Source organism: Salminus brasiliensis, chromosome 23 (assembly GCF_030463535.1).
Source record: "Salminus brasiliensis chromosome 23, fSalBra1.hap2, whole genome shotgun sequence".
Lineage (NCBI taxonomy): Eukaryota > Metazoa > Chordata > Actinopteri > Characiformes > Bryconidae > Salminus > Salminus brasiliensis.
In genome coordinates this window covers 5,736,530-5,763,373 of record NC_132900.1, presented here as the reverse complement: position 1 = coordinate 5,763,373, position 26,844 = coordinate 5,736,530, and the positions used below count along the sequence as shown (strand labels likewise).

Below are 26,844 nucleotides of genomic sequence, written 5' to 3'. Positions count from 1 at the left end.
CACTCCTGTACACTGGCTGTGTGTTCTACATTGGATGCCCTGTTATAAACTAGAGGGTTTCACACTAGGAACTTAGGGAGAGTTCAATTCTGGTACTGACAGTTGTGAAACTACTAAATAAGAGTAAAACTGTCGCATGACTCGGCTTGTTCTCTGCAGATTCTGAGAGCGTGAGGACACTGAAGAATTTAGCTGTGAGAAGAGGAGGATCTCTCAGTGTTCCATGTTTTTATGATAAGCAGTACAAATTAAACCATAAATACTGGTGTAGAGGGTATTTCTGGTCCTCATGTGGAATAGTAGCCTACACAAACACAAGTGGAGGAACATCCGTCACTGATCATCCAACCCAGAATATGTTTACTGTAGAACTGAACAGCCTCCAAGACTCGGACTCTGGATATTATTGGTGTGCTGTGGAAATTGGTGGGTTTGGGACTCCAGATGACCGGGATTACGTGTACCTGACGGTCAGTGCAGGTAAGAAGTCTCTCTGTGTGAAGCAGAACATGTTCACTGTAGCTTAAGGCTTGTAAGACGTGTCTCTAATGATGGAGTTTGTGTTTCCTCCACTCCTTCTCTGCTCTTCATTCAGATCCTGCTGTGTGGGTGGAGAACAGCAGAGTGAGTGGTCAGGAAGGGGGCAGTGTCAGTGTCCAGTGTTTCTACAGTGCTGAATATAAGAATGAAGAGAAGAAGTGGTGCAGATTTACAGACTGGAGCTGCTACACATTCCCGAATTCAGCAGTGAAGATCAGTGATGATGGGAGGAGATCCTTCAGAGTGGAGATGAGTGGACTGCAGAAAAGTGATGCTGGCTGGTACTGGTTCAGTGCAGGAGATGTGGGAGTTACTGTTCATCTCAGTGTGACTGAAGAAAATTGGGGTAAGATCACATACACTGTAAATTCGTATTGGTTTTAACACTGTATTACTCAACCAATGGAGGCCCAGAGTGGTCCAGCGAAATAAGGCGCTGTCACTATAACCAGCACCCGAGAGAGAGCAATAGGCCTCACTCTCTCCAGGGTGGGTAGCTGGCACTGTCTCTCCACATCCCCACATCCAATGCAGTGGATGCAGTGCTGGCCGGCGGTGGCGTCTGCTGGACGATGCATCAGAGCTGGGTGCACAGCGCTTTCCTCAGAGCGCGTTGGATGCCCGGCAGTTCGGAAAAAGAGGCGCTGGCTGGCTATGTATGTGTCGGAGGAGGTGTGTGTCTGCCTTCACCCTCCTAGTGATATGTGATAGGGGGAGAATATGTATGTTAATGCAGGTAATATATAATCTGCCATTCAATAAATATTAAATATAAACCCTTTTACATCAGCTGTGTTACTTTAAAGTAAAATATTTAGATATTTAAGTAAAATCAGGGGCACAACTGCCAAGGCATTCACACCACCATCAGCCTCAAACCCCTATGACGCCTCAACTGTGTGACAATACAACTTTTAATCATAAGTTGATGTGACCGTATTTCTTACAGTGTCTACATAAACTAGACTGCTATATATACTGTGTTCATTTTCTTAACTTTGTAGATTGGAATACAGAAGAAACGACACATTCTGGAACTGAGAAACCAATGTGAGGAGAAGCACACCTTCACACTTTCATACAGTGCTGAAGAGAAGGATAGTAAAGGCCAGTGTTTTGGACATCAGTGCATGTTGTTGGTCTCTGTTGTTCGGTCGTCAGAGTGTGATTTAACACTAAAGTAGTGGTTGATACTTTTAAGATAACAGATCTTATTTGATTTCTTATCTCAGTTCCTAGACACTCATTCACTACAGGAATGTGGGATGGAAATCAGAAAGGTGACGCAACAGTTGTTTTAGCAGCTAGCACAGAGCTTAAAATTTGATTCTAAGGGTAGGTCTTGTTCCTGCTCGGCTCTAGGCCTGTCACACTCCACCAGTGCCAGCTATCTTAGCTGCAGGGTCATCAGCCGGGGACAACTGATGTTTGCTATTTCGCCTCTTACCCCCGGACCTCTCTTGGTGGTGGGGCAGTGACACCCCCTGCAGCTAAGCCTTCTTTAGCAGCATCCTGCTCCCCATGCCTTCTGAGCCGTAGCCAGAAGATGGCTTCCTCTGGCACCTCTCTGGTTGCCTTGAAAAATAAAGCATGTAAACAGCATTAAATATTAATAATAATAATGATAATAATAATAATGATAATAATAATAATCATTTTCACTTACACTCACTGAATTGAAGCCATAACTGAACGCAATTTTGCAAATCTTTTAAGACCAGCCTATAAGCTGTTAATAAACACTTGACCACAGATGTTAACAGAAGTTTTACATTGTGTTGAATGTAGCAATAAAAAAAGCCCCAAAATGACTAATAAATAACTGTATTTAATAAGTAATAATAATATGATATTTAATATTTGAAATATTTAATATGAAATTACTTCACAATTTTGTTATTGCTGGCAATATATATGACTTAGCATCTTGGACAATGCTATATTTTATACAGTACTGCACACTGATTCAATTCATGTTCTGAATGTTATAATAAACACTGTGATTTATTGCTGCTGTGTTTCATGTTTCAGAGGCTCAGCGCAGTTCTGTATCACACACAGCTGAACTGATGATTCCTGGTGGTGTGGAGAATTGAGGAAGCTGGACGTTCTGCTTGTATCTGATATGAAGAAGCTCATATTAAACTAAATCATGTATCTCTGGGTTTTTTTTAAAGCAGTAATTCAAAATGGACTGCTCTCTTTTACATTGTGATGGATGGGCCAATTGAAATGCTCCAAATATTCTTTGAATAAAATATTTATGACATTAATCTCTTTAAAAAAAATCTTTAAATTTTTTTAGAATATCTATTGAATGTTTTTTTAGGATACTTTTTAGAATAACTTTTCAATTTTGCCATTGCTGGCAATTATTGTGACTAAGCTTTGTGAAAAATGCTATATTTTATACAGTACTGCACACTGATCAACCACTGACATTAACACTGGCCTCTGACAGGTGAAGTGAAAAACACTGATTGTCTTCATCTACAGTAGCACCTGTGAGGGGGTGGATATATTAGGCAGCAAGTGAACAGTCAGTTCTTGAAGATGATGTGGGTGTTAAAAGCAGACAAAATGGACCAGCATAAGAATCTGAGCCACTTTGACAGGAACCAAATTGTGATGTCTAGACGACTGGGTCAGATCATCTCAAAACCTTCAGGCAGGTCTTGTTTTTTTTGCTGGTATGCAGTATGCAGTGGTCAGTATGTACCAAAAGTGCTCCAAGGAAGGACAACCGGTGAACCGACAACAGGGTCATGGCCACCTAAGGCTCACTGATGCTTATGGAAGCCCCACTTTACAAACTTACAGGACTTAAAAGATGCCTTCAGAGGTCTTGTGGAGTCCACGATTTGAATACTCAGGCAGTTATTTTACTAGTGTTTATTAACATTAGCATTAGCATGTCATACATATGTTGTGGGGTTGTAGAACACAAAGATCAGGTCAGATTGATAATGGCTGACAGTCGGATCATATAAGGAGGCAAAATAACCCTGATCGGGACACCCCTAATTACAATATTATACATAGTATAGCTTCGGATACAATTCTTGTGGCATAGAAATATGATCAGCAGTGTAAGAAATGAATAGTAGGTATTCAAAATCAAGGGAATACGGAGTGATGGGGTGGTAGGTGGGTGTGATTATGTATGAAAGCCTTCAGTTTGTAGTTATTAGGTATTAAGTCTGTTTGTCTGCTCTGTGGTCAGTCCCTAAGTCAACACATCCTCTATAATATGGTTTTCCTGATGGTACAGTTTAGGAACTGGTCATTCTGTTAATGTCAAAGTGCCACCAACACGAGACACAGGAAGTGACTAACATGAGAACAGATCTAACATGGGCGGCATTTTGATGGCCATTTTCTTCATTGCTAGTAAGTAGATCTTTATATATGTTAGTGTTTACATTCAGAGACAGGGTAAACAATTCATACATCAACAAAGAGACCCCTCAGTAACAAATCAAGCATCAGGAATCTCTTACAGAACTACAGAACAGGAAAGTGGGAGTGCAGTGAGTAACAGAGGTGTTGGTCCTGCTCTGTCTCTGCAGGCACTGAGAGCTGGAGCTGGGAGAGGGAGTTAACTCTTCCACCTGGAGGAACGATCACCATCCCGTGTCATTATGATCTGAAATATATACAGAATAAGAAATACTGGTGTTATCATGATAAGGCAGCATTCAACTACTGTAAGATTCTGGCTTATGCCAATAACACAAAAGATAAAATAACAGTGACTGATTACCCAGCTCAGAGTCTCTTTACTGTGACTATGAGAGATCTGCAGAGTGGAAACACTGGAATGTACTGGTGTGCTGTGGAGATCGGGGGACCATTTGAGCTAGATGTTAAGGAGAAGATTTATATGACAGTGAAAGCAGGTTAGATTCCACACAGCACACACTGAATCATTTTTCATATTGGTTATGATTCATCACAGCATCATTACTAAACTGCCTGTGTCTGTGTCCAGATCCTGATCTATCTGTGAAGGAGAGCAGTGTGAGTGGTCAGGAAGGGGGCAGTGTCAGTGTCCAGTGTCCATACAGTGCTGGATATCAGAAAGAACAGAAGCAGTGGTGCAGATCTAAAGGCAGGTGCTACACAGTGGGGAGGACTAACACAGGCCAGGGTTCAGCAGTGCAGATCAGTGATGATGGGAGGAGATCCTTCGGGGTGGAGATGAGTGGTCTGCAGAAGAGTGATGCTGGCTGGTTCTGGTGTAAAACTGGAAAGCTACAGATTCCCGTTCATCTGGTTATCAGTTCAGGTACGTTAGCAGGTTTTTGGCTTCCAGATCATTGTTTCTGCTTTATCATAAACAGTATTGGATTCCATTTGGGATCGACTTAGGATCTTGTTTCCATGGCTTAGTAAGATGTCACTTAGTGAGGTAACATCAGTGGGACTCAGTAGGGTTTCTAACCTGTGAATTTACCTGTTTTTAAGGTGGGGGTGATGTTAGCTTCTCTATGCTTGCATTTGTATGGCTTAGTGGCAAGTTGTATGGTTAACATTTGTTTATATTAAGTAGTGTATGCATTGTATGCATTGTAACCTGCAATATATATATATATATATATATATATATATATATATATTGAACAGACCCCCCCCTTTGTGCAACCACAAGACAATTCTAAACACAGACTCCACAAGACCTCTGAAAGCTTCCTGTGGTTTCTGGCACCAAGATTATTAGTGAGGTCAGGCCTCCATGAATCGTATCAGTGTGCCTTGGACGCCCATGACCCTGCTGCTGGTTCACCGGTTGTCATTTCTTGGACTGCTTTTGATAGGTACTGACCACTGCATACCGGAAAACCCCACAGGACCTGCCTGCTATTTTTGGGGATGTTCTGAATCCAGTTGTGTGGCCATCACAGTTTGGCTCTTGTCAAAGTGGCTCAGATTCTTATGCTTGCCTATTTTCCCTGATAAAAGCAGGGAACCTTCCTATCAATCCCACCCCTGACAGATGCCACATACATGTATAACACACTCCACACACATATATAGAGATGTTCCACATATTGATTTATGACATTTAGTAACGTTATCTTTGGAAATTCTATGGGTTCATCCACACAGAAATGTTTGGCTAATGGTGTGGTTTGTGAATTGGCTTATGCAAATAAGGACTTGACTTTTTTTTTTTTTTTGACTCCATTTATTTATTCTTTTCAAATGGTCCTTCTAGGTTCAAAAACTGCGGTCAGAAATACAGAGGCAGACTTGTAAGTAGAGGCATTTTGTAAATCTTTAAATACAGCACATGTTTCACCCTTCAGTGTGGGCTGTGTTCTTTGCTCCCTTGCAGAACTAAAACCACGTCTGCAGCAACAACTTTTGAGTCTAGCTTCCACACAAGCGACAGTGAGAAACAGCGAGACAAGTAAATCACACCAGATATGAAAGTAGATAATGCAGAAAAGGTCCAGTGAGTGCAGCTAACTTACACCCATCATGTATGTCATGTGCCTCCATTGCAGTGATGCAAGTACCATACTCGTCTGGCTTCTACTGGCTGTAGCTCTTGGGCTGGTGCTGATCGTGGTCAGCATTATAATCTGCATGTTAAGAAAACAATTTAGTAAGCATCTCATTTTCTTGAAGGAAATATTAACCTCTAAAACCCCTCAGAACCACTGAAGGTTCCTGGCACTGTTATGGCTTAGGAACAACTCAACTAGTTTACATTGCTTTGCATGTTGTCACCAATACGTAATCCTTATGGTGCCACAGAGGGTTTAAACTAATCTATACCATTTTCTTTCTCCATCTTTAGATAAAACGGACCGGAAACATCAACCGGAGAGTGCAGAGAGGATCACAAACACTGTAATTCGCACAGTTAGTATCATGGCTGATAGGTGGCATCACGCAGTCTGGTGTGGTGCTGCTCTCTGAAATAGATGAGCTTTCAGACTACATACACTCATCAGAAATCTATTAGGAAGACCTGCAAACTTGCCCATTCATACAGTAATGAAGCAATCATGTGCAGTGCAATACTTTCGGTAATGCAGATACGGGCCAGCAGCTTCAGGTTAAGTATAAATCCAGCGTCAGAAAGGGGAAAATCGTTAACTGTGGCATGATTGTTGGTGCTAGAAGGACTGATTTGAGTATTTCTAGAATTTCACTACAACCAGACTGGTTGGAGCTGACAGAAAGGCTACTCAGATAACCACTCTGTGCAACTGTGGTGACCAGAAAAGCATCTAAGATTGCACAACACCTCCAATCTTGAAGGTGATGGGCTTCAACAGCAGAAGACCACGTCAGGTTCCAGTTCTGTCGGTCAAGAACAGAAAGCTAAGGCTGCAGTGGCTCAGCACAGGCTCGCCAGGACTGGACAGTAAAAGACCAGGAAAATGTAGTCTGGTCTGATGAACCTTGATTTCTGCCAAGGCACACAGATGGTAGGGTTAGATTTTGGCCCCAACAGCTGGAATCCATGGATGCAGGGTGCCTGTGTCAAAAGTCCAGGCTGGTGGAGGTGGTGGGGTAAAATGTGGACCTGAGGGAGTATTGTTGCTGACCATGTGCATCTCTTCATGGTCAACTTCCAACATGGGGATGCACAAAGTCACAAAGAAAAGTAGTCTCAAACAAGTTTCATGAACATGACAGTGAGTTCAGTGTTGGTGGTCTTCAGTGGTCTTCACAGTCACCAGATCTGAATCCAGTTGAACACCTATGGGATGTGGTGGGACAGGAGATTCAGAGTATGAAGGTGCTCCTGAAAAAAATCTGCAGGAACTGTGTGACCCAATCATGCCAATATGGATCAACAACTTAAGGTAACCCAGAGCAGTGGGCAGCCAACTCCAGCACCCAGGGAGCAGAGAGGGTAAAGGGCCTTGCTCAAGGGCCCAACAGTGTCAGCTTGCTGAACCCAGGTTTTGAACCCACAACTCTGTTAATCAATTGCCTGGGGCTCTAACCGCTGAGCCACCACTGCTCTCTAACTTGTGGAATCCAAGCAATGACGAATTGAGGCTCTTCTGAGAACAAAGAGGGGCCCTACCCACAATCTTCCTAATAAGCTGCTCAGTGAGTGTATATACACTGGAAAGGCCCAGCACTCCATACAGGTCTCCACCAGGCTGCAGTACTTAATGCTGTGCAACATGTAGTCTGAAAGCTCTTCATCTTTTAGAAAAGTAAATATTTACCTTCTACTGTAAATGAGCTTATTAATGGCTGTTCTGTTGTAAATGAATCATATGTGTGTCTCTACGTGTGTGTGTGTGTAAAACAGACCTCAGCAGCTGAAGATCCTCTAACATACTGCACTGTCATCACCAAAAAGAAGGCAAGACTATTCTTCAGACCCATCTGTTTGAACACACAGTATCCTGTTAGTAAAGCATTCAGTCTGGCTTTGTGAAAGTAACGTCACCTTCAGCTCACAACTCTAATCACCTGACTGTCTGGGTTTAGAGGGAGTTTGCTGGTTGAAGGCAGCGAGTGTTTATGTGTTTTTTAGGGCGTTGCTTTGGATGGGCATTTGAATTATTCAGGGTGGGCTAAATTTTCTAAATAGGATACTGGAACAACGTTGGAGAAGTTGCATCCAAATCCTGAGCATTTACCCTGTGAAAAAGAAAATAATGAATCACTTTCATAAAGTAATTTTCATTGTATGATGAGCATTTTTGTGAAGTAGAGAGGAAAACCTGGGGGTCTGGATCGTCAGCAGGCTACAATAGAATAGAATACCCAGGGTCAGGCTACTGACCACTGAGAGCTAGCTCGATTACAGTGAGAAACTGAATAACCAATAACCCATGCTTTTAACACAGTGCCTGTTATTTTCTATCTGAGATTGACCCAGTGTAACTGCACAGTACTTTCACCTGTCTCTGAGCACTGCAGGTATTCCTGAAATGCAGACATCACTCTAACGTGAGGAATACTAAAGGCAGGTTTAGGGAAAGCATTAGTTTAGCGGGTAAAAGAGAGCAGTCAGGGTGGTAGAACCTGAGATCCTCAAGAAGACCTCTTAACCTCTACACCCGACTTGTTTTCCAGCTCTCTCCAGCAGTGGGAGATGATGGGGTGATCTACAGCTCTTTGGTTCACAAGTAGGAGGTTTATGTGCCTCATTTCCACAGAAGTAAGTAAACTGAATTTAAGGCACTTCATTGTTTGCTTGTTTGCCTGTTTGTCTTTTCTGTTTTTTCATCCAATCGCTCACTTAGCTGTTGTGTTGGTCTTCATTGCAGTGTTCAGCTGGATAAAGTACCGGATAAGATCAATTACAGAGAAGACCTTGTGGTGCAAATGATCTGTCAATGACTGTATAGTAGATATCTTGAGCGCTTATCCATGTAAAAAGGTCTAGCCTCTAACTCATACGGTCACTGCCACGCAAAACCCTCGTTCCTCCAACTACGCAATTTTACAGGAGAAGGAAAACCCTCCCTCTATGCTTTTAAAGGAAGTGGAAAATGATTGCATCCTCAAGTCATTTTGGAGCATTTCTATTGGTCCACTCATCACGAGTAAAATGTGGGACAGCAACAATATAGATTATACAAATATGTCTTACACTGATCAGCCATTACACCACCTGCACCACCTGCCTAATACTGAGTTAGTCTCCCTCATGCCACCAAAAGAGCTGTGACCCATCAAATCATAGACTCCACAACCCCTCTGAAGATGTGTCTCGTGGTATCTGGCACCAAGATGCTAGGATCTAGAATTGGGTAGGGATAGATGGGACATGTCCCTACCAATATCCAGCATCTACTGAATTGCCCCTAGCAATAGCTTTATTCCGAATGAAAAAGAAATACTGCCGTCTAGCCAGTGTCTAGCCACGGTATTTGCTACACAAATGGTTAACAGGCCGTTCTGTTACGAGCCCTGTCCCCTAACCCACATTAGCCACCAAGATTAGCTGTGTCTTGCCAACGTGTGAGAAGCTTTGGTTGTGAAAAGCGCAAAAGCTGTCAACTGCATGTGTGAGATGTCTCTCAAGTCTGACCACGTGACTGTCAGGGCTTAGAGGGAGTTTGATGGTTGAAGGCAGCGAGGGTTTATGTGTTTTTTAGGGTGTTGCTTTGGGTGGGCATTTGAATTCATCAGGGTGGGCAAAAAATTCTAAATAGGGTATGAACAACTGAACAACTGTATTTTAAAAAGCCTCTGGACCATTTGTTTAGGATGGTCCAGAGCCTTTACCCTGTGAAAAAGAAAATAATGAATTCTTTTCATAAAGTAATTTTCATTGTATGATGAGCATTTTTGTGAAGTAGAGAGGAAAACCTGGGGGTCTGGATCGTCAGCAGGCTACAGTAGAATAGCATACCCAGGGTCAGGCTGCTGACCACTGAGAGCTATCTCTATTACAGCGAGAAACTAATGATTAACGAATAATGTGCCTGTTGGCTGAGTGAGACTGATTGTCTGTGCCTTTATCATTTTCTTTATTAAATATATGTAATTGGACATGCATGTACTAAGCCTATACTCTGCACTTCTGTCACCATCTGTGCACGCTGCATGTTTATTTTTGTTTTTTTGGTAAGTGATGGGAAATCTTTAATTTTGCTGAATAATTTTGCTGACGAGAAATGGTCCAGTGTCAATATTGGTCTTTGTAATAAAAATGGAATGGCCAATAGTACACAGGCCTTCAGTCGTCCTGGTGTGCCCTTCCAGCTATAATAGTGTGTCATTTATTTGGAAACCCAATGTTTAGCTCTGGACCGGAATGTCTTCCTTTTTCATTAGATTTTAGCAACTTAACACCCAACAACGACTTACAACCAACAACATACCGTCTATCAATGTGAGAATTTCATGCTGTGTGGACGTTAAGGTTATGAGGTTTAGCAGACGTTGGGTTTTGGTCATCATGCCTCACAATTACCTAAATGTTACTATTTTACGCCAATGTGATGTTTGGAAGATGCTGGAAGATTTTGGTTACTTAACATCGCAACGTTGAATTTTAGCCTCCTATTGTCACAACCTACATTCAACCAGACAACAACGTTGATCAACGTAGGTGGCCAGCTGGGATGAAGCCTGTATCTATAAAAAATAAAATCTAGCACTCATTGGCGAATATTCAAGGTGAAGGTTCACCAAAAAAGAAAAGGTCTGTGCTGGTGGAGGCCCCAAAGTGTGCTAGGATAACTGAACAGTCTGCAAGGGATGATGAGGACATCCTGCCCCAGACTGTCCCTCTTACTTAAATCTATTACTTAAAGAACCATGCTGGAGTTCAGTGAACTCTTTAGAACCTCCCATTCTTTCACTGACGTGTGGAAACACAGACTGCATGACTAGGTGCTTGCTTTTATACACCTGTGGCAATGAGACTAAACAAAACACCTGAATTCAATGATTAAGAGGCGTGTCCCAATACTTTTTTCCATATTATGTATCAATGATGTTGCAGCAGTGAAAAAAAAAAGGGGAGGGTGGGTCTAATTGTGTCTGGGGGTCTGACCAAAGTCTTATTACGTCTTATTAGTGTCATCAGTCGAAGATTTTATTGCTAATACAGTCAGTCTGTAAACGAGCACATCTTCTCTACCAGGGTTTTGTGACCTCACCGTAAATTTAGCAACCAGGAACTAGTCGTGCTGCTACAGTCACAGTTCCATCAACTCATATGCAGTAAGACAACCTCACGTCTTATTCAAGACGAGAGCAGATCTAACATGGACAGCTTCTGGATTTTGATCTTCTTGCTCAGCAGTAAGTAGATCTTTCTACACTTTTACACTTTACCTTCAGAAACAGAATAGACAGTTCATACATCAACAAACACACACTAAAGTCCTACAGTAATGAACCAATAACCATCAGGAATCTGTCACAGAACTACAGAACAGGAAAGTGGGATCTGCAGCGAGTAACAGAGGTGTGTGTCATGCTCTGTCTTTGCAGGCACTGGGAGCTGGAGCTGGGAGAGGGAGTTAACTCTTCCACCTGGAGGAACGATCACCATCCCGTGTCATTATGATCTGAAATATATACAGCATAAGAAATACTGGTGCTATGATGCTGGTGCAGCATTCAACTTCTGTAAGATTCTGGCTTATGCCAATAACACAGAAGATAAAGTAACAGTGACTGATTACCCAGCTCAGAGTCTCTTTACTGTGACTATGAGAGATCTGCAGAGTGGAGACACTGGATCATACTGGTGTGTTGTGGAGATTGAGGGAATACTCAGTCGAGATGTTGATGAACAGATGTTTATCACAGTGAAAGCAGGTATTAGATTCCACACAGCACACACTGAATAATGGGTCCTCACTAAATTCTCTGAAGCTGCTCATACTGGTTATGATTCATCACAGCATCATTACTAAACTGCCTGTTTGTGTCCAGATCCTGATCTATCTGTGGTGGAGAGCAGTGTGAGTGGTCAGGAAGGGGGCAATATCAGTGTCCAGTGTCTCTACAGTGCTGGATATCAGAAAGAACAGAAGCAGTGGTGCAGATCTAACGGCAGGTGGTACACAGTGGGGAGGACTAACACATCCCAGGGTTCAGCAGTGCAGATCAGTGATGATGGGAGAAGATCCTTCAGGGTGGAGATGAGTGGTCTGCAGAAGAGTGATGCTGGCTGGTACTGGTGTAAAACTGGAAAGCTACAGATTCCTGTTCATCTCAGCGTCAGTGATGCATCTCCAGGTAAGAAAAGACTTCAAATACATTAATTAATATTGAATGACCACTTATTAACATCGGTTTAATTGTTTCATTCATTTCAAACATTCAAACAAACATTAAAACAACAATTAAACACTTTATTTATACACTGATCAGCCATAACATTAAAACCACTGGCAAGTAAAGAGAAAAACATTAATTATCTGGATCTACATATTAGGCAGCAGGCGAACACTCAGTTCTTGAAGGTGATGTGTTGGAGGCGAGACAAATGCCTCTGCTAAATGACGATTGCTAGACGACTGGGTCAGAACATCTCCAAAATGTCAGGCAGGTTTTGTGGAGTTTTTTTACCTTAATGCAGTGGTCAGTGCTTCGAGAAAGAAACTGGTAAATCAACAAAGGGGTCATGGGATTCCAAGGCTTACTGATGCTCATGAAGGCCCCAACTCACAGGACTTAAAGGATCTGCTGCTAACGTCTTGGTACCAGATACCACAGGATGCCTTTAGAGGCCTTGTAAAGTCCTTGTCTTGATGGGTCAGAGCTAGGGCTGGGCGATATGGTCAAAAATACTAAATCATGATATTTAAATAAATGGAAGAGATGGAACTTTAATACTTTGGACAATTAAAAATTGAGGAAATCAAGAATTATTCAAGTCTTTCAGGACAAGTGTCTTTCGTACTTTGTAGAGCACCCTTTGGCTCTCAAAAATAAACTAGACACCAGATTCTGGCAGCCTTCCTGAGAAATATTAGCCCATTCCCACTAATATACTTTTTCAAATGCCACCATGAAGACTTACTGGGCCTGTTTTTTTAGACCTGGCATTAACATGCATTTTCTTTATCAGGATAGCATCTAGATCTCCTCTGACTGAATTCTGTTTACACTTCATTAAAATGATTTGACTTTCCTGAATAAAAAGCACACCAACGTATACGTAATTTCTGTCTTACTTCCCGGACACAGTGCTTTCTCATGAAAATTGTCCTTCTCTGGTAGACTGTGAACAGTTTAGAGGAATGATGGAGGTTTTACAGCTCCAAGGAACAGTAGATGGTTCTTGCTTTCCTGTAAAGGCTTTATCAGAAAATGCGACAGACTATTTAAACCACAGGCCAACAAACTCTGTGACACTGTGCCCGGTATTTTATAGGTCAACAGACGTATTTATGCTTGCTTGACTGAATTCTGATCACAGAAAACACATTCTGTCAAATGTGTAGTCATGGATGATCAGTTATCGTTCTCAAGTCATGTTGCAAACGTAACTCGGTCCTGCAGATTTCTCCTGTACAACATCCGGAGAATTCGACCCTTCCTCTCTAGAGAGTCACCCAGGTGCTTGTTCAGTCTCTCGTCACTTCCAGACTTGATTACTGCAGCTCTCTTCTGGCTGGTCTCCCTCTGCACACCATCAGGCCCCTGCAACTCATCCAGAATGCAGCGGCACGGGTCGTCTTCGATGCCCCTAAATTCAGCCATGTCACTTCACTGCTGCGTTCTCTTCACTGGCGTCCTGTAGCTGCTGCCCGCATCAGATTCAAAACCCTGACGCTGGCCTACAAAGCCAAGAACAGACCAGCCCCTCCGTACTTGATGGCAATGATCAAAAGCCGATCCGCACCAAGAGCCCTTTGAGCTTCAAGTACGGCTCAGCTCGACCCGCCACCCCTCAAAATCCACGGAAGACAAGCATCCAGGCTCTTTTCTGTCCTGCACCAAAGTGGTGGAACGAGCTTCCCCTGGGTGTCCGAATGGCCGAGTCCAACGCTCGCTGTCTTCAAACCCAGACTGTAGACCCACCTCTTCTGAGAGTACTTGGACTAATAGAGTACTATGGTCGCCTTATTGTATTGTGTTTAGTAATGTCTAAGCTTAGAGGTTTCTTTTGAATTATTGGTCTATTCTAAGTTTTTTTTGGGTAAATAGCAAAGCACTTTGTAAGTCGCTCTGGATAAGAGCGTCTGATAAATGCCATAAATGTAAATGTAAATGTGGACAAGGTATGTCTCTGACCACCTCCGAATGTGGTATTCATAATCCAATCACAGTGCATCCCCAGGGTGTTTTTTTTTTTTTTGCACAGCAAAATGTGTCCTCTGCATTTGACCCATCTGTAGTAGTGAACACACACACACACACACTAGTGAACTTGGGACAGTAAGCACACACACACCCAGAGCGGTGGGCAGCCAAATCCAGCGCCTGGGGAGCAAAAATGGCTTGCTCAAAGGCCCAACACTGGCAGCTTGCCGAGCCCAGGTATCAAACCCACAACCCTGTCATCAATAGCCTGGAGCTCTAACCGCTGAGTCACCACTGCCCCGCTTTTTTATGAGGACGAGTGCAATCCGAGTGTGATCCGATCTTAAAGTAGCTGAATGCATTCATTAGAAGGGTTGTCCACAGACATTTGCACGTACATTGGAAACATTGGAGAATTTGTGTACTTACTGTGTACATATTGTGTACATATTGTGTAAATTCAATGCATCACTTTTTACTGAATGCTTCAGTGGGGTTTACTAGTGCAGGATTCAGTAACGCCACTGACGTCAGCTTGTTTTTCCTTTCCAACAACAACTACTACTGCGTTGACTGCAGTTTCTACCACTGAGGAAACCAGTGTCAGTGAGACCCCTTCAGGTAAATTCACTTAACAAAGCCAAAGCACTGAGATTACTTCAGGTACACTCACAAACCAGTGTTAATAGACTGAATCATATCTACTGATTAATTTAACTCTCATATTTTATCTCTGTTCTTCAAACCACTAGGTTCTACAAATGAGAAGACTGCAGCAGGCATGTGAGTAGTTCAGTCCAATGCAAATGGTTTGCTTTCCAGTGAAATGCTACGCTTTGAAATGCTATCACAAAAAAAAACAAGCGCAGTTGGTCTTTACTTAGAGCCGCTAGACCCTGCTTTCACACCTCAATATCAGCTCTTCTTCTTTTTACAGACAAACAAGTCGCGCCTCTGCAGCCAGTTCTAAGAATGTACATAGCACGAGCGGCCGTGGGAGGAAGCAAGAGGAGTAGGTTTATTACTGATATAATCAAACAGAGCCAGAATAACAGCAGTATCTCTAAAGCAGTTTGTTTAGAGTGTTGCCAACAATAGAGCAGGGTGCACAGCCCTTCACAGGTCAAGCCTCAGCACCTTGTTAATGGTCCATGTCAGGACTCGGACTTGGCTTTTCTGAATCACAAACCTTCTTCTTTTTCCGCCATTCTTTAGTTAATTCACTGTGTGTTCTGGGTCACTGTCTTGTTACATGACCCAATGTCTCTTCAGCTTGAGGTCCTGGACTGCTGTCCATCACATTCTCCTGTATACTGCACTGATGCACCTTTAAATTCACTGCTGCCTCAGTGATTGCAAGGTATTCAGACAAAGCAGCCTCCAAACCATGATGTTCCCTCTACCGTGCTTTACAGGCAGCATGGGGTTGTGGTTAAGCTTTGTGCAGTTGTGCTAAAAACTTCCACTTTTTCCTCAGGTGCATCCAGGTGGTCTTTTGTTTTTTTGGACAGCAGCAGCTTTTTTGTTCATAGCTACCTCTAGCTGACATTAGGAGCATGCTTTGCGCGGGGTCCACCGCTCCACTGCAACAGGCATCTGGACATCTGGCTAACATCGTATTTAGGGTGATGAGGGGAGTGAGTACTTGTACGGAGAGAGCATAGCCAATTGTTCTCTCTCTGACTCCAGTTGCTGATGGCAAATCGGCATGTCTCAGGATTTAAACTTGTGACCCCTGGGCCATAGTGCAGCGCATTAGGCCACTAAATTCAGTGTTTTTGTAATAGTGGACACATGAGCAAAGATGTTTGCAGTAGGTCCTTAGCTGTTACACGTGGGTTCTTCCTCATCTCTTTCAGGATTGTGCTCTTGGACACCCTCCGCTAGGTAGAGTAGCAGCAGTTTAGTATTTTCCCCAATGTCAGACAGTATGTCTAACCGTGGTTTGATGTACATGTAAGATGTGAGCAATGTTTTTGTAGCCTTTTCCAGCTTCATGCATCTCTGTAAGATACACCGGTCAGCCCTGCCATTAGTACCGTAACATTAGAACAGGTGAAGTTATCTGTCAATGGGGTGGATATATCAGACAACAAGTGATCAGTCAGTTCTTGAAGGTGATAAAAAGCGGGAACAATGGGCAAGTGTACAAATCTGAGACAGTACCTACCAAAAGTGGTCCACGAAAGGAAAAAAACAATCCAAGGTCCACAGTCATGGGCACCTATGGCTCACTGATATGATCCAAGGAGACCCTGCCTCACAACTTACAGGACTTGGATTTGCTTCTAATGTCTTGGCGCCACAGATACCCCAGCACACCTTTAGAGGTCTTGTGGAGTCAATGCCTCTGTTATAGTGGCACAAGGGGGATCTACTCAATATTAGGCAGGTGGTACTAATGTTATGGCTGATTGGCAGGAAATAAGTGCAGGAAATAAATGCTGTCCTAGCTTACACACACCATGAGTCTTTCATTCATTCATTGCAGGATCAACAACAATCTGTTGGTGTGGGTGCTGTTGGCTGTAGGCTTGGTGCTTCTGCTGCTGTTTCTGGTCACCATTCTTACCTGTACATTGAAGAAAAAGTCCAGTAAGTCATCTCTCATTTTCTTCAAGACTTTTAAAGATGCTTCTGAGGTACTGCTATTAAAATGTGACGAGGGCCATCACTGCACTGGTGCAAAGATGTTCATGTTCAGGGCTTTTTACTCACTCAGTCATGTTTGCTCTGTGCTATCTTAGAGGGTTTCTGTGGCTCCTTGCAGTTGTGGGCATTTGAAAGGGTGGCAAAATGTCATTCCTATTTCTGTCCTTAGACATGCAGTTAGTGTTGCGTCTCATCAGTGTATCTCTTCTTTTTAATGTTAAGATCTGGGCCTGATTTTACAAAAGTGTCTTAACCCTCCAAGGCTTATTACACACTAAGGTGTATTACTCAGTAACTACAGGGATGTCTATACAAACTGGTGGGGCTCTTCTGTAATAGGAATTTGTAAGAACACTTTTAGCCTTAGGTGATAGGCTGTTTAAGTGCTTTTTTCCCTAAACTTCATCAAAAATCCATTTTGCTTTATTATTTATCGAACATTTCACTTAGGAAAGATTCTAAGAACTGGAACTTTGGTATTCTTCTATTTTGTGCTTCCTTACGACAGCCTCACATTTGTCTTAGAGCATAAGACTTTATTAGAGTTTATAAGCCTTTATAATGATCAGTTTAAATAGACAGATAGAATCACTAGAATTAATGTATAATTTAACTGGAAAAAATCATGCCTTGCTCTTGTTTACTAAAAATGTTTATCCTCTATTTTTTCTCTCCAACACACTCTCCAATGTTTAACTCAATACTGGAAAATTAAAAATGGTATTTTGCATTGTTAATGATCAGCTGTGAAATACAACATAAGACTGTTACAACTGCCTAATTTAGAAAATGATGAGTATCTTAAGAAGATCTTCAAAATAATTAAGACTTACGTAGGAGAAAATCTGAGATTCTCTTATGAAAATAATAAGATTATGAGATGTTTTGGAGAATTCCTTTTATGAACATTCTTATGATATTCATGGTGTTTATAAGATAAAATAATCTGTAATTAACTTTTTTTCTGCTTAAAAAATGCTTAAAAAATAAACTAAATTAAATTATAAAATAAATAGATTCTAAAATATAACATTTTGGAATGCTTATCCTTTCTCCTTTCCACTGTAAAATTGTGCAAAACAGAAATAATACACTATTTTTACGCCCATGTGCCTTCTGAAGATCAGTTCATCTGCTGCTCACTATACCTTTGCATGCCACCAGGGGCGCTGCCAGGGATTTTGGACCCCATTACACTGGATCCCACAACTCCCACAATAATCCTGCCGAAATACTCAATTAATGCATTCTTAAGACCCCTGTCAGTCACAGGCCCTTAGATTTATCCTAACACCCCCACAGACAGAGCCCCTGCATGCCTCTGCATGTATCCATACCTTGAAGACTAATCTGCATAATGTGCAAACTCTCTCCGACAGAAGGAAATCAGATGGAGGTCAGAGATGCGGGCGGTGACGCTGCAGCTCACATGGTTAGCGTGAGTTTGGATGAGTTGCAGTCTGATGCAGTTCCGCTTATAGTGCTTATTAGGCTGGGGATATACTTGCTGTTAACTATGCGTTTGCGTGCACGTGCTGGCTGCCTCTTGTACCCTGCATTAGTTTGGTGTGCTGGCTTGTGCACGTCTTCAGAAAGTAAGGCTACGCATACACAAGGTGCATGAAAGGCTGTGTGGCCAAGTCCACAATTACCAGCATCTGTACGATGTGTCCTCACCTCTGCACAGTGACAAATACGCTGGTCAGAACCGCTGTATCAGATTATTTTAAAAGTCACTGTGGAAGCCTGGTCACTGTTCTCTGGTCTGCCCTCTAGTGGAAGCCTCCAGAAACACACATAGCACACTGGCAAGTATGTAAACAGATACATTCACAAGCACATAGCCAAACAGCAAGTATATCTCTAGCTGCTGACGCTTTAAATTACAGCCTGCTACCTATGGAGTAAGTATGGAGTACGTACCTGTTAAGTAGGCCGTAAAAAATAAATAAATAAATAAATACAGTACAGGGTAAGTAATGGGTATGATAGTAGATCAGGGCTGCTTAATCCTGGTCCTGGAGATCTACCACCCTGAAACGTTCAGATCTAAGATTCGGGGTGGAGCTACACTCTACAGGGTGGTAGATCTCCAGGACCAGGATTTGCTTTGATTTTAATTTGCTTGTCAAATCTTTTCCCTTTTTGTAAATAATATTGTTTATTGCTTTTTTTAATTCTTATCTATATTGTGTATATAGTGTAAATTATTTATTTATCTAATTTTTGTAACTGAGTGTCCTGCTATCCCTTTCTGCTGTTACACTGTGAATTTCCCCACTGCGGGACTAATAAAGGACTATCTTATCTTATCTTATCTTATCTCTTTTTCTTTACTGCCAATTAACCCACTTCTCGTAGTTCCCCCAATGCTAAGACTGTACAGAATCCTCCAGTACATGCAAAGCCACTGCTTCTTTTTGAACCGCCACCAAAAACCGACACACTTGGAGGGAAGCGCTGGATGTGTCGGGGTCCCCAGGCCTGTGCCGGCCTGTTCTCTCCAGATTATACCTTAAGTCAGTTTTGTAATCTAGTATTAGGCTCAGAAGTACAATAAATTTGGAATTGCTGCATTATTTAATGCATTATCAAATGTCAAATTGTCAAATGTTATGTAATAACTGGTAATAATATACTTCACAGACCCTTACTTTTCCCCATGCCTTACTTAAAAGGTGCTGTTATAGGGGCTGTCATTTCAAGTGTTATCCTAGCCTTAGTGTTTAATCAGGGAGTGGGTGGGAGGTAGTGTGGTGGGCTCGTATTTATAGTTTTTAAATTTGATATAATTGTTTTAACTAATCCTGGACTTTGCATTTTGTGGGAGTTTCCTGTACTTCTGAGCTTGTTTGTGTGAGGTCACTCATTTCTTTGTGTTTGTGTGTGTGTCCATGGAACAAGATCTCCCCATCTGAAGACACAGTGACCTACAGCAGTGTGACTATCAAAAAGAAGGTACAGCTTCATTCTTTACATCTGACTATATAAACACATCCGTCACGTCTGTCTTTAAACAGTATTTGAGAACTGAAAGATTGAAAAGTCTTACAGGAGTTATCATGAGTTAACTGTGTCCACAGCCTTCATCTCCACCAGCTCCTGAAAGTGATATGACCTACAGCTCTGTAAGAAAATCTTCCAAAAATAAACCTGTAAGTGAAGTTCCCTATATATATATATATATATATATATATATATATATCGCCGTTATCGCAAGTAACACTTCACGGTTCTCACACTGGAGGTTCCTCAAACTGGTCAAGCCTTTAGTTTTGCTGGTGAAAGAGCACTCAGTGTGGACCAGAAGAACCTCCTTTCTCTCTAATCCTGCCCTTGTTTTCCAGCTCTCTCCAGCAGTAAAAGATGGCGAGGTGATCTACAGCTCTGTGGTTCACAAATAGGAGGTGAGAGACTCTCAGACTAGAGGCAGCTGAAAAAGATCAAAATGGAAATGATGTTTCTAATGTTTTGGTTGTTTGTTTGTTTCGTTTTTGACACAGGGAAGACTCTGCTCAGGTGATCTGAGACATGGATATACATCAATCAGCCATAACATTAGTACCACCGATCTTCATCTACTTCGTCTGTCACGGGTGGATAGACAGTATTAGGCAGCAGGTGAACAGTCAGTTCTGGAAGGTGATGTTGGTGTTAAAAGCAGGAGAAATGGGCAGGCGTAAGAATTTGAGACACTTAAACAGGAAATTGTCTAAAGCAAAAGTTTGGGCACCCTGCTCGGTCAGTACTTTGTAACAACGCTCTTTGGGCAGACAGCTTAGGGTGGTTCTAATGCGTGTTTTGAGGGATTTTCTCCCGTCCGTCCTTTGATGAGGCTTCTAGTTCTGTGAGATTGTTGGGCCGACTTGCTGCACTGCTCTTTTGAATAGAATAGAATTTTGCTATGGGTTTTTACCCCATCTAGACACTGTGGACTTTGTTACCTAGCCTTGATATGTTAAACTGGGAATTCCAACTGGTCTTGTACATTATACTGTGTTGTATGCTCTATTATGCTATCATGCTTCTACTATAGAGTTTAGCTTTTTAACTACATGCATTATTATTATTATAAAGGGCAAGAGTATTATTTTCTATTTGTGCTGTAATTAAATGACATACTTATGCTAATACAATGTAATGGTAATAAATAATAACAATTAACAATAAAAATACAAGAGTGTGCTTTGAGTGTTAAAATAAACATTTTTAACATTTGAATTTTTAACATGGGACAAAATATATACTATATGGATCAAAGTACTGGGACACCTGCTCATTCATAGTTTCCTCTGAAATCAAGGGTATTAAAAAAGAGCTTAACTGTCTCTACTGTCCTGAGAAGGTCCAATAGATTCTACAGCATTGCTGTGAGAATCTGATTGCTTTCAGCGACAAGAGCATTACTGAGGTCAGGATGTTTGCTGATACCCCTTCTAATGAATACATTCAGTTGCGCCCATTGCTGACACAGATGTGCACATGCACACACACAGCTTTCCTAGTCATTGTAGAGAAGTACAGCTAAAAAGCAGATGATCATCAACCTATTGGCACCATGCCTAATCCCAGGTTTTATGCCAGAGGGGTGTAAATCCCCCAGCATTGAGCTGCTGAGCTGTAGAACCGTGTTCTCTGGAATGATGGATGCTACTCCATCCAATACTTTACACTGTGTTGGGAGTGATGATTGCCCAACATCCTGACCTCACTAACGCTCCTGTACTAACGCTGAATCCAATCAAATCCTTACAGCAAAATCTAGTAGAAAGCCTGGAAACTGGGCGGTAGAGACAGTAAGCTCTTTTTTAATACGCTTGATTTCTAAAGAAACTATCAATAAGCAGGTGTCCCAATACTTTTGTCCATATGATGTATGCATGTACCTTTTCAGGTTCTGTAGACTTTAGACTGTATTGGCTTGTCCTGTATGAACTCACTGATGTCTTCATAGACTGTGTGAGAGATGTTTGCTGGGTGAGGACCTTCCAGTTATTGGGGGCCCAGGGCATGAACCCAGTGGGCCCGGCTGATAATCGGTGCCTGAACCACAGCTATGGCTATCAGTGTTAACCTGCATCATTTTGGAACACGCTGTAACAGACAGACTCAGCAGAAGTGCATTTCCAGCCTATTTGAGGAGCTTTCTCCAGGTCAGTTATCAGCACAAATGGCTTTTAATGGACAGGTCACTGCAAACTGCTCCAGGGAGTATGCACGTGAAAAAGCTTGCAGGTGCTTAGAGTTCACCCGTGCTTCAGTTAGAAAGAACTCTACTACTGTTTTAGTAACATTACAACCCATCGGTGTGTGCATTTAACACACTGAGCTTGGTGACAGTTTAAGTCCAGTGTTTGTTAGCAACATTAGCCTAAGATCTCCCATTGTAAACTAATGAAGCAAACTTCAGACCTCAAACATGTCTGGGCTAATTGATGGCATCTTTGGTCACTGTCAAATTATGCTAATTAGTTTTTTCACCAAATTGTTTCTTTAATGAATGAAGGGTAGTGATGAAGCTGTCGTTGTCTGAGCCACTTTCTCAGTCACTTCCTCAGGAACTTGCTCAAATCTGTGGTCAGCAAAACAGACCTCATTATTTCATCACCCTTAAGAAGACAGAGCTGAGGAAGTGAGAATCACTGTGTTTTACTCTGCAGAAGAATGAAACGACACCCTTGGATTTTCTTTTTCTTCGTTCCGAGTAAGTTGCGTCTTTATTTATGGTGTGGGCAGCATTTAACATCCTGAAAGTTAACAGAAGTGTGTGCATTTATCAACTTTTGTCTTATTAGGTTCTGTTTGCTTTGGGTGGCAGTTAACTCTTCCACCTGGAGGAACGATCACCATCCCGTGTCATTATGATCTGAAGTACATACAGCATAAGAAATACTGGTGCTATGATGCTGGTGCAGCTTACAACTACTGTAAGATTCTGGCTTATGCCAATAACACAGAAGATAAAGTAACAGTGACTGATTACCCAGCTCAGAGTGTCTTTACTGTGACTATGAGAGATCTGCAGAGTGAAGACACTGGGTCATACTGGTGTGCTGTGGAGATTGAGGGAATACTCAGTCGAGATGTTGATGAACAGATGTTTATCACAGTGAAAGCAGGTATTAGATTCCACACAGCACACACTGAATAATGATTACTCACTGAATTCTCTGATGCTTCTCATATTGCAGTATCACATGTGTCTGTGTCCAGATCCTGATCTATCTGTGAAGGAGAGCAGTGTGAGTGGTCAGGAAGGGGGCAGTGTCAGTGTCCAGTGTCTCTACAGTGCTGGATATCATAAAGAACAGAAGCAGTGGTGCAGATCTAAAGACGGTAGTTGCTACACAGTGGGGAGGACTAACACAGCCCAGGGTTCAGCAGTGCAGATCAGTGATGATGGGAGAAGATCCTTCAGGGTGGAGATGAGTGAACTGCAGAAGAGTGATGCTGGCTGGTACTGGTGTAAAACTGGAAAGCTACAGATTCCTGTTCATCTCAGCGTCAGTGAAAGTCACTCAGGTAAGATTTTAAAGTTTACATCTGAAAGAATCTCTGGTACCTTCTTTTATTCAGTTCATCTAGTACCAGAGACTGTTTACCACCGTCTTCTCTTGGTGCTACAGATGGTAGCATTGCTTTTCTTGGCGTCTACACTGTGCTGGCTCTCAGGTTCTGCTTCGTCTCTTTCAGAGTTCTCCTTTCAGTTCTCTTTTAGACATGTTTGGAAAGAAAGTGCTGTTTCTAATAATATAAGGGCCTGAAGACACAACATTAGTGCATGCTTTTGATTAATAGTAAACTATGATCAAGTGTATTCATTACATACATATTGAAGATGATCAGCTGATCTAAAAGTTAGACTTGGTCACATGAAGAACCCTTGAGGCCTAGGTTAGACACTATCTCTGGATAATGCGCAGTAGAGAACTGAGTCTAACAACGTGTCTCTTTCATTCCTTCAAAGCTCAGAGGATCGTGGCGGGTTGCCTCGCTGTCCTTCTATTGCTAATGCTTTTGCCTGCTGTAGCAACCTGGCTTCTGAGAAAGAGACAAGGTCAGTATTACACTGCTTGGTCTCACAGTTTGGTCCTGATTCATTCACATTGACCTGTGTCCTCTTATTATCTAGAACGACTGAAGGCCTTACGCTTGTTTATGCTCAACGTTAAATACAGATACAGACAAGGGCAGAGCCTTCTGACTGTATTCTGTGCTCATTTTGGCCGTATTTGTCCACATACAGACGGAAGGGATGCCGGAACCACCGGAAATCAGTGGGGGGCAGTGTAGTGCCAGGGGTGCCAGACTCTAGAGGGCGCTCCTGAGGGAGTCCAAAATGAATAACATTATATGAAGCAGTGAAATGAGCATCCATGGCGTCAGCGAGTGTGAATGGCTTTACAGCAGCTGCTATGAGCAGACAGGGTTTAATAAATCTTTATAATAATATATTAATAATAAAAATATAATAAATGTCTTTATTGTTATAAAGTATATGAAAGGGTGGAGGTAGTAATTAGAACCCCAGTACAATATGTGCACTGTTTTTGCAATATTTTCAGCTGTATCACACCTTATTCTGTTGTTCCTAAAAATGAGGAGTTTGGGTTCTTCTATGGCTTCTATGGCTTAAAAACCCTCCTGGCAACTTGGCTCTTGGCAAGAAAGTATGTATAGTAATGACAGTAGTCATTAATAGACATTTCTACTATTTAACACTTCATTAATTAACATAAATATTGGGTTATTTATCCAGATTAATCAATAGTTTAAATGGTCTATGATGCATAAGATAAATACTTTACACTTTCACTTCAATACAGCAACAACAGAGGGCAGTCAAGTTAAGGTCAGTGAGGAAGACCCAGGCTGTGAACGACACACAGTAAGTGCTGAGTAATGCTGAACCAGGTACTGTCTGAAAACATTCAGGCTAAATCCATTATAGCTCTGACCAATTACTTCCCTTTTAGACTGACCCAGAGTTATCCTACAGCTCTGTGCTGTTCAAGCAAGACGAGCAGAAGAAGAGCAGCCCAGAAACACAGGTTTGCTTTATTTATTTTTTTTTGTAACAAACATGAAGCATCATACACTATATGGACAAAAGTATTGGGACACCTGCTTATGCATTGTTTCTTCTAAAATCAAGGGTATTAAAAAATACTTTATCCTGCTTTTGTTGGAGTAACTGTCTCTACTGTCCAGAGACGACTTTGGAATAGACTTTTGGACATTGTGGGACACTGTGAAGACTTGATTACATTCAACTACAACTACTACGTTATTGGTGTCTCCCCAACCCACCCTAAAAGTATTGGATGGAGCACCATCCGTCATTCCGAAGTACACAGTTTCACAGCTCCATGGCTCAATGCTGGGGGGCTTTATACCCCTCTAGCCCACGCCTCGCATAAGGCACGGTGCCAATAGGCTCATGTTTACAGAGGAGAGTCCTACTGGCGAAACGTCTCTACAGGGACGAGACAGGTGGTGTATCTGCACATCTGTGTTAGCGCTGGGTGTAACTTAAAGTGGCTGAATGCATTCATTAGAAGGGGTGTCCACAAACTGTGTGAAGTTTGTGTCAATGTCTGCATGTGTTTTTGTGTGTGTGTGTGTGTGTGTGTGTGTGTGTGTTTGTGTGTGTGTGATGCAGAACTCTTCAGCGTCTGAAGATCCAGTGATATACAGCACCTTAACTGACACTTAGCCAAACGGAACTGCGTTCGCCACTGTTTTCTCCTGTAGAAGAGGTCATAACGAATGTGAGAACACATCAGATCTGCAAGCTTTGCTTTGTAATGTGTTTTAAATGTTCATTTTACAGAATGTCACACTATTATATCATTATTTATTCCATATCAGGTTAAAAATAATATTGTTGGATTGTGATTAAAGTGCTACTGATGAGAAACTGTATGTTATTGAAGTCTTTCTAAATGAGTTCTCTACAATGATGTTCCCAGATTAAATGTGTGCATGAGAAAGAGAGAGAGAGAGAGAGAGAGAGAGAGAGAGAGAGAGAGAGAGAGAGAGAGAGAGTGCATGTACTGTGTAATTAGCATCCACTTAGAAACACCATAGGAACTACTGGGAATACCACAACAACCACTTAGCAACACAATAGCAACCACCTAGCAACCACTTGGCAACAGCATTGAATTCATCTCGAATATCATAGCAACCAGCTAGCAACCACTTAGCAACAGCATAGCGATCACTTTGGATACTGTAGCAGCCAGTGGGAATCACTTTAGCCACTTTAGCCATAGTCACTTTATATTTATATACCAAACATACTGTCAGATTATTTGAAAGGTCATCTATATATATATATATATATATATATATATATATATATATTATAAGTGTTTAATTTAAGTTTGTTATATGTAAACAAATTCAGCTGAATGTGCCTATGTTTCATTCTCCAGTGATCTTTTAGAAACAGGTAGGTTTTGTTACAGTGTCTTTAGGACTGATATATACATTATCTAGGATTGCCATGATTATTTCCCATTTCTTCTGAAATCTAGGTTATTAAAAAAGAGTTTATCCAACTTTTGTTTGAGTCTGTCTCTACTGTCCAGGATCTTTCTATTAGATCCTGGAGCATTAGTGAGGTCAGGATGTTGGATGATCACCACCCCACCTCATCCCCAGCTCCACTCAGAAGTATTGGATGGAGCAGGACCAGAGTGCAGACCTTTGCCTTTAAACCCTCAGCCTCCTGCTGGCCTGATTGTGAACGGCTTTAGTAGTAAATCAGTAGTTGTATGCAAGGTTTGATCTTTAGTGTGGTTCTTCAGATGTACTGCAGAAAAAGAAGCAAAATTGAATGTTTATTCATTCTTTAGCAGCTTAATCTTACAGCAGAAATATGAAAATAGCTTCAATTTATTGAAAGAAAAGAAATCAACATCTCTAGAATAAAGCTTTTTCTCA

The 26,844-nt window shown here is 41.8% G+C and overlaps 2 protein-coding genes across 2 annotated transcripts; both read left to right on the top strand.

The window, feature by feature from the left end:
* Positions 1 to 152: 152 nt before the first annotated feature.
* LOC140546209 (polymeric immunoglobulin receptor-like) lies at positions 153 to 6,091 on the top strand (the record flags this gene model as incomplete). Its single annotated transcript, XM_072669437.1, has 5 exons — positions 153 to 480; positions 596 to 886; positions 4,532 to 4,828; positions 5,879 to 5,953; positions 6,051 to 6,091. Coding segments are annotated over 5 exons (1,032 nt in total), but the record flags the coding sequence as incomplete, so codon positions are not given.
* A 5,152-nt stretch (positions 6,092 to 11,243) lies between these two features.
* LOC140545544 (polymeric immunoglobulin receptor-like) lies at positions 11,244 to 26,421 on the top strand. Its single transcript, XM_072668347.1, has 8 exons — positions 11,244 to 11,283; positions 11,476 to 11,805; positions 11,923 to 12,228; positions 23,107 to 23,415; positions 23,861 to 23,950; positions 24,720 to 24,781; positions 24,870 to 24,944; positions 25,556 to 26,421. The coding sequence occupies exons 1-8, from the start codon at positions 11,247 to 11,249 to the stop codon at positions 25,607 to 25,609; spliced, it is 1,263 nt and encodes a 420-aa protein (XP_072524448.1). The 5' UTR covers positions 11,244 to 11,246; the 3' UTR covers positions 25,610 to 26,421.
* Positions 26,422 to 26,844: the final 423 nt, after the last annotated feature.

Coding starts and splice junctions, on each gene's coding strand:
- LOC140545544 (XM_072668347.1), top strand. CDS start 11,247: ATGGACAGCTTCTGGATTTTGATCTTCTTGCTCAGCA. Junction 11,806..11,922: donor GTTTATCACAGTGAAAGCAG/GTATTAGATTCC, acceptor GTTTGTGTCCAG/ATCCTGATCTATCTGTGGTG. Junction 24,782..24,869: donor CAGGCTGTGAACGACACACA/GTAAGTGCTGAG, acceptor CTTCCCTTTTAG/ACTGACCCAGAGTTATCCTA.